This window comes from Eublepharis macularius, chromosome 4, assembly GCF_028583425.1.
Source record: "Eublepharis macularius isolate TG4126 chromosome 4, MPM_Emac_v1.0, whole genome shotgun sequence".
In the NCBI taxonomy this organism is placed as follows: domain Eukaryota; kingdom Metazoa; phylum Chordata; class Lepidosauria; order Squamata; family Eublepharidae; genus Eublepharis; species Eublepharis macularius.
In genome coordinates, this window is record NC_072793.1 from 122,438,683 (window position 1) to 122,445,601 (window position 6,919).

At 54.8% G+C, this 6,919-nt stretch overlaps 1 protein-coding gene across 1 annotated transcript; it reads right to left on the reverse strand.

The window, feature by feature from the left end:
- Nucleotides 1-299: 299 nt before the first annotated feature.
- Nucleotides 300-3,297, reverse strand: LOC129327644 (uncharacterized). The gene is made up of 6 exons (XM_054976396.1): nt 2,958-3,297; nt 1,645-1,824; nt 1,316-1,456; nt 987-1,127; nt 534-683; nt 300-455 (listed from the first exon to the last, which is right to left on the reverse strand). Exons 1-6 carry the CDS (start codon nt 3,295-3,297, stop codon nt 316-318), a joined length of 1,092 nt encoding a protein of 363 aa, XP_054832371.1. The 3' UTR covers nt 300-315.
- Between the last annotated feature and the right edge of the window lie 3,622 nt (nt 3,298-6,919).

The following is a 6,919-nucleotide window of genomic DNA, read 5'->3' on the forward strand; positions in this document are numbered from 1 at the left end:
CCCTTGTACCGGTAGTGACCAACACCCAGCCTGCGACGCCAGCTCAGGGAGAATTGGACGAGGGAACAATCAGCCAGCCTCCTGCCCCTCCTCCTCAGCCGAGGCAAGGTGTGCCAAGACGCTCCTGTGTTGGCAGGTCCAGGGATCGCCTCACCTTGTAGGCGCCCTTCTCAAAAGCATGAATTCCCACTCCCGGCTCCCACCAATGCACCAAAACAGGGACAACGAGGCGTTCAACAAACCCAAAAACTTTATTTTTCAACAAATAAGTGCTGCAACAGGCATCGAATGGAAACACCCCCACCCCCCGTCATCTCACTGCTCCCTTGCAGTCGACTGCTGTGCGGACAACTGCTGCTCCAGTGCCCGAACACGCCTCTCAAGTGCCCTGTGCTTCCTTCCCTGGTAGAGGAGCAGGCGCTCCACGGTGTCAAGTCTGCTCTGCACATTGTTCACTGGAAAAAAACCAAGCAGATGATGAACACCTCGGCCTCACCACACTCCCGCCCGAACCCGAAGCCCAACTCACTCACGGGTGTTCATGATTCGGCCCTCCAGTGCCTCAATGGCGTTCAGGACGTTGTCCGTCCCCTGAGGGTTGCTCGCTGGTGGCCCTGACATACTGCTGGTAGAGGGGCCTTCATGGGGCGCGCTTGTTGGTGGAGCCTCGCCAACGCTAGAAACTGTGAACAAATTGGGGCTGGTCATAAGTGTGCAGTCAAAGCATGGGATGACCTGTCGGTTGAGAATTCATGCAATTTTGATCTGGTTAGAGTTATGCTGTTTGGTTTGAGGTCACGTTTGGTTAACAGTTATGCGGTTCAAGTTATGAGGGTTGGTGGTGCCCGGGTGGCCCACGCCTGTGGCCTGTGACTCTTGAAGTTGTCCTTCAAATGTTGGGTGTTCAAACAATAAAGTTATATTGATCGGTGAGACACATACTGCCTGTTCATTGAGTGGCGGATGCACGTCAGGCCTGCACCTACCTTGGGGCTGCTCGGCCGGTGGCTCTGGTGGTGCCTCCACCACAGGTCGGCGCAGCCGGCTCTGTTGTGGCCCACGCCTGCCGCCAGGGTCTTCCCCCAGAGCTGCCTCCCGAATGGCCAGGTCTCTGCCCATCCCAGCATCTGCAACACAGTAGGACACAACACACCGCAGGAGTTAATCTTTCCAATGTTGGCAGTCCAGCCGACACCGCTCGCTGTGCAGGTGTGCCCACTCATGCCATCGCATGGAGTGGCGCGTGTCCTGCGCTCCCCGGGGGGTTCCAGAAGCGGCCTCCGGTGGCTGCTGTTGTGCCCACGCCAGCATCTACCTTGGGGCTTCTCGGCCGGTGGCTCTGGTGGTGCCTCCACCACAGGTCGGCGCAGCCGGCTCTGTTGTGGCCCACGCCTGCCGCCAGGGTCTTCCCCCAGAGCTGCCTCCCGAATGGCCAGGTCTCTGCCCATCCCAGCATCTGCAACACAGTAGGACACAACACACCGCAGGAGTTAATCTTTCCAATGTTGGCAGTCCAGCCGACACCGCTCGCTGTGCAGGTGTGCCCACTCATGCCATCGCATGGAGTGGCGCGTGTCCTGCGCTCCCCGGGGGTTTCCAGAAGCGGCCTCCGGTGGCTGCTGTTGTGCCCACGCCAGCACCTACCTTGGGGCTGCTCGGCCGGTGGCTCTGGTGGTGCCTCCAATCCCTCGGGCACACCCTCCTCTTGCTCCTCGACAGCAGGTGGGGGAAGTTCCTCTGGCGCAGGCCTCGCTTCCTCTACCTCCTCCTCCTCCTCCTCCTCGCGCACCTGTGGCCTTGCGCGCTCTATCCCCCTCTGGACTGCTGCAAGTGCAATGGGCGGGGAGGTGGTTACTCTTGGCAGCCATCTCTGTGGGCGTGGGAGATCAGAGGAGTGCGTGTGTGCCCACCAATATATTGCCCACAGACTGTGCACAATTGCCCTCGGAACGAGAGGTCCATCACGTCTCACACGGTGGGATCAGCTTTGGCCGTGGTGGAGTGTCGGGGCACAGGTTGGAGATGGAGTTGTCAACCCTATGCAGGCCAGCGTGTATGTTTTTCCTTGTAAGGCTAATGGATGGCTTCTGGGGCCTGTAACTTATGAGTGCTTTGGTGCAACATTCACACACTATGCACTGAATGGACAATGCAAGAATAGCAATCTCAAGCCACACTGACCTATAATGGACCCTTACAAACTTTGGTCCTTGTCGTGGCGGACTAGTAGTGGGGTGTGGACACGGTGAGATAGAAATGCGTTGATACATTCATTGATACATGCATCTTTTGTTGCATGGGAGTGCTCTTCCACGTTATAGAGTGGATTCAAGCAGCTTCTCTGCTTGCAGAAAAAGGGAGACCGGGTCATTTTTGGACGCAAAAATGGGTTTCCAGGGGATTCTGCAGCCATGCGGCATGGCCAATGTTGGATGTAAGGGAAATGGGTGAGACTGAGGGAAGGGGGCTGGAAGTGGCTGGATTCAACCCAATATTCTTTTCATGGGGATGTGGCTTCGAAGGTCGGGGCAGTTCTCTTGCCAGATGCCACCCCTGGGCAGAGAGCCCCGTCTCGCGTGACTTCCTGGGAACAGTGGTAACATGGTGGGCTGAAACCAGCATGTTCAGCAGTCCATGAAATGGCCCCTCGAACAGGGACCAGTTTCAGCCTAGGGGTGGGGTGGGATGACAGGTGTAGCAACACACCTTGAAGTCTGGGTGCAGTGTGCATCCAACATGCCACTCCCAGCCACACCAGCCTGTCTGTTTTCACCCATGGGAAACACTGCCAAAAGGGGGTGGGTGGTGGCACCATCTTATGGAGACCCGTTGTGAGATAGGCTCGTGCCTTCGTGGATGTCGGGAGGGGTTGGTGACATCTCGCGAGTGCGATCATACGCACAGCCACACAAGCCTCTCCTTTCCCCAGGCCTTGCACGCCTCCACTTCTTGCTTACCGGCGTGTCTCCGGTCCTCCCAACTCGGCCGGCCTGCCTGCTCCCAAAGGCGCCGCATCTGCGCAAAGTAGGGCGGTCGCGCAGTCATCCGAGGGATCCCCTGCCAGTGTTCCAGGGCCCCGAAAAAGTCCGCCTTGATCCGCTTGAATTTTGAGCGGCATTGGTCTGCGGATCGAGGGTAACCCCTCGCGCCAAGCTGTCTGGCGACCCTGGAGAAGAGGCTTTTTGTGGGAAGGTGGCTGCTGCACATGATGCGAGCCGCCTTGCCACTCTCCAGAAGCAGGTCAAGGAGCGCCTCAACCTCCCGGTCTTTCCAGAAGCGCCCCTTGATCGCCGCCATTTTTGCTCTGGCTTTTGCGGGGCTGCGTAAATGCGCGGGAACGCGACTGAGCATGCCCGAAATTCAAACTGGTTTTTGCTAGGAGGCCTGCGATTGGACAGTTGAGAGCGGCCATTTTAGGGTTTGCAGAAGTACTGGCTCTCATTTTGCACCTTTTCGCACCGGCGAACATATAGTAGCACAGCCAACCGTGCACAATTCGACCACATCCTTTTATCCCAGAACTGCTTTTTGTCCGATAACGCCATACAGAAAACAAAGATATCGTGCAGGCACCGGATCGCCCTCTAGGCCATGGGCGGGGGGGGGGGGGGTTATTATGCGGAGATCGAATGCCGCCATCTCACGGGGAGCGGAAATGATCCGGCGCCATTTTGTGGATGATCGAAGTGGCGAAAATCAGGCGGCACACGGCCATCCCTGCATAACCCATACACACTCTTTTAAGGTTAACATTTGGTTGTCTCACATTACCGTTCGACCAACCCACACATCATTCAATCGACACTCTCCATCCTGCGATGGGGGGGGGGTAGAACACCCTTCGCCAATGCTGAAACTTTGTTCAGACATATAGCGGGGTCGAAACGTGCCGCTGGCATTGACCACATTTTCGTATCTGCGCAAATGCGTCAGCCCAACAGCCCCACAATATACGGCCGCCCATCACTCCTCTGAACTCAAAAGTCGCAGGAACCGCAAATATTCTCCCGCACGCTTAACAACACCAAACGAGACCGCTTACCCCCTGGTCTGTGCGAATAATACAATTGCGAGAGATGGATGAAATGCCCCCCCTTTTCCCGCTTCAGAAACGATCCCCGCAACGGGGTCCCCTTCAAACCCCAGAATGCCGCTGCCCACACACACTCAGTTGGTCACTGGTAATAACTGCGAGGCCACCATCATTTCATAAATCAAATCTTTATTGTCACCAAAGAGTCTGCATTGCAAAAGATACCGTTGCTGGTCACGCATTCCCGGGGCCCACAAGGAAAACCAGAGCATCACCGCCTGTCCCTTGCATACATGAATGCCGCCATCGCATCACGGACCTCCTTCCCCTCCTCCAACACTCCCCGGTCGTTCTCCCCGAACTCCAGACCATCGCCGGGCATTGTCAAAGGCGTGGGATCCCGCAATGAACCTAGCACGCCATGGCCTTTGGCCTCACACAAATTGTGCAGGATCACGCATGCAGTCACAATTGTCACCACGTTCTCCTCTCTGGCCCTCAGGCGATGCAGGAGACATTGCCAGCGTCCCTTCAGACGACCGAAACTGCATTCCACCTTATTCCTGGCCCGTGCCAGACACCGGTCAAAGTACTTCTGCTGTTGCGTGATTGCGAATTTCCCATAAGGTTTCATAAGCCATCGCCGCATTGGATACGCACCGTCAGTGATCATCAGTGGTGGCACAGATACACCGTTCACAGTCAGGGTCGGATTTCCAGGGACAAAAACGCCAGTGTCCATTGCCGCACAGATGGCCGAGTTGCGGAAGACAAAGGCATCGTGATTCTTGCCACTCCAGCCCACCTCCGCGTCCACAAAACGTCCGGTGTGGTCAACTGTCCCCTGGAGCAAGATGGAAGAGAAGTTCTTGCGATTTCCATATTGGTCCGGCCTCCCCCGGGGCTGACCGATGCGAATGTGAGTTCCATCTATCGCCCCGACACAGTGGGGGAACCCCAGCGCGGAATACCCGTCCATGATCTGAAACGCAAGGAAAAGAGGATCAGTCTAGACCCCGAGTCGGCCATGCACGACATGACCAAACCACACACACACAAAAAATCACTGCGGTCGTGGACTGGCCAATCATTGTTGCGATGGCTCAAAATTCTAAATATCGCTAGTGCGCAAATGCAGATATAAATAAAAAAAATTTCATTAGGGAACAGTCTACTTGGCAATGACACTCACCTTTCCGACCTCCTCCCCAAGGCAAACCAGCTTAGAGAGCAGCTCCTTCTCAATGGCGAAGCAGACCTCCAGCACAGCATCCGAAACAGTCGATAACCCCAAACCGAAGTTGTCCCCCGTGACGCGGTAACATGCTCCAGTGGCAAGGCACCATACTGCCACGGCCACCCTCTTCTCCACGGAGACGGGCTCACGCATGTTGGTACTCTGCCGTTCCAAGGTTGGTCGAAGCACACCCACAAGCTCCATGAAGGTCCCCCTGCTCATTCTGAAGCACTGGATCCAATGTTGGTCGTCCCAAACACGCAACACTATGCGCTCCCACCAGTCCCAGCTGCGGGGATAGACCCAACAGTCCCGCGGTTCTCTAATGTGCGCAAGTGCATACCACCGCTGGTGAAGCCGATATCTTCGCAAAGCGGTCCTTCGAGCGGTTCTGGCCGGGTTGCCACAATGGAAAAGTAGTGTGGCAGCCCTTCTTCTCCGCATGATGTGCCACAGATGCGCTTGGCACAGCGCCGTCGAGCTCTGGAGCAGGAGAATCACCAGCTGAGCCATCATGAGAAAAATTTCTCTCTCGGGCGCCATGTCAGCTTCTACTGCTCACGACGCACTAAGACAATGATAGAGAATCCAGAAGAGAATCGGCAACCAATACTCTTCCTAAGAACTTCGCGGGTCGAGTTGACCGGCCAATCGCCAGCCAGTTGACGTAGCGTGGTCGCAAAGCTGCGCAATTGCGCAGCTGCGCAAAATACGTAACAAAAAAAATAAAAAAAAAAACACGGGCCAACGAGGGCCCCCGACGTCAACTGTGACGGGAAAAAAGCAACCAATGCCCGGCGACTGCAGTTGCCCGTGCGAGCAGCCGGGAGCGAGACTACACGGGACTACACGGAACACGATGGGACCAAACGCTGCAATGCGAAACGAAACAGATGGCCGGTAAGCGAATATAACCGCTAAAGAAACGCGATTTCTGCCCATCTGGAATCGGCCTAGGTTTGATAGAGGTTATGTATAAATAAGAATGTGCTTAGAATAAGAGATATTGAATTAGTGTTGGTAGGGAAATATAAATGAAATAGATTTAAGTAATAAGAAGGGTTAGGGGTTGGAAAGCTGTTGGAAGTCAATAGGGAGGGGGGAGGAAAAGGGTGGGGGTTAGAGCAGGGGGCAAAATGGGATTATTTGTGTCAAATTTGCAAAATTTTCTTTGTTTTACCACTCACTAATAAAAAATTTTATTAAAAAAAAAACTTGAGGGAAGCTGACAAGTGTCCAACCTGCGTCAGGCGTCACTTGTAGCTTGGCTCTGAGGGCATAGTTTGCAACTCCTTCCTATCTAGTTCTGACTGATTTTCCTGAGTCAAATGTCTGGCTGTGCAGCTCACTTGTCCCCTGAGGAACTATCGACTTTTTGAGAACCATGGTGCTTTTTTGTCTGAACATGTTTAAGCACATCCATCACTTCGTCCTCCCGGCATCCCCCTTCCCTCACCCTGCCAACAGCTTTGACTAGATTGTGCATGCACACACACAAAAGCTGTTGTTTCCAGTGCCTATAGTGGTGTGTGTGTGTGGGGGGGGGGGGGTCAGAAGCAGGGGAGGAAATGCCCACTCAGAGGTCATACCCAGTGTGGGAAGCACTTGTTAAATTATGCTTACAGGACAGTACTGTAACCAGAGAACAT

Bases quoted from the DNA above. Each gene is read 5' to 3' on its own strand.
- LOC129327644 (XM_054976396.1), bottom strand. From the start codon at position 3,297: ATGGCGGCGATCAAGGGGCGCTTCTGGAAAGACCGGGAGGTTGAGGCG. The intron at 1,457-1,644 runs GTAGGTGCTGGC...ACTGTGTTGCAG, and splicing joins ACCGGCCGAGCAGCCCCAAG to ATGCTGGGATGGGCAGAGAC. The intron at 1,128-1,315 runs GTAGATGCTGGC...ACTGTGTTGCAG, and splicing joins ACCGGCCGAGAAGCCCCAAG to ATGCTGGGATGGGCAGAGAC.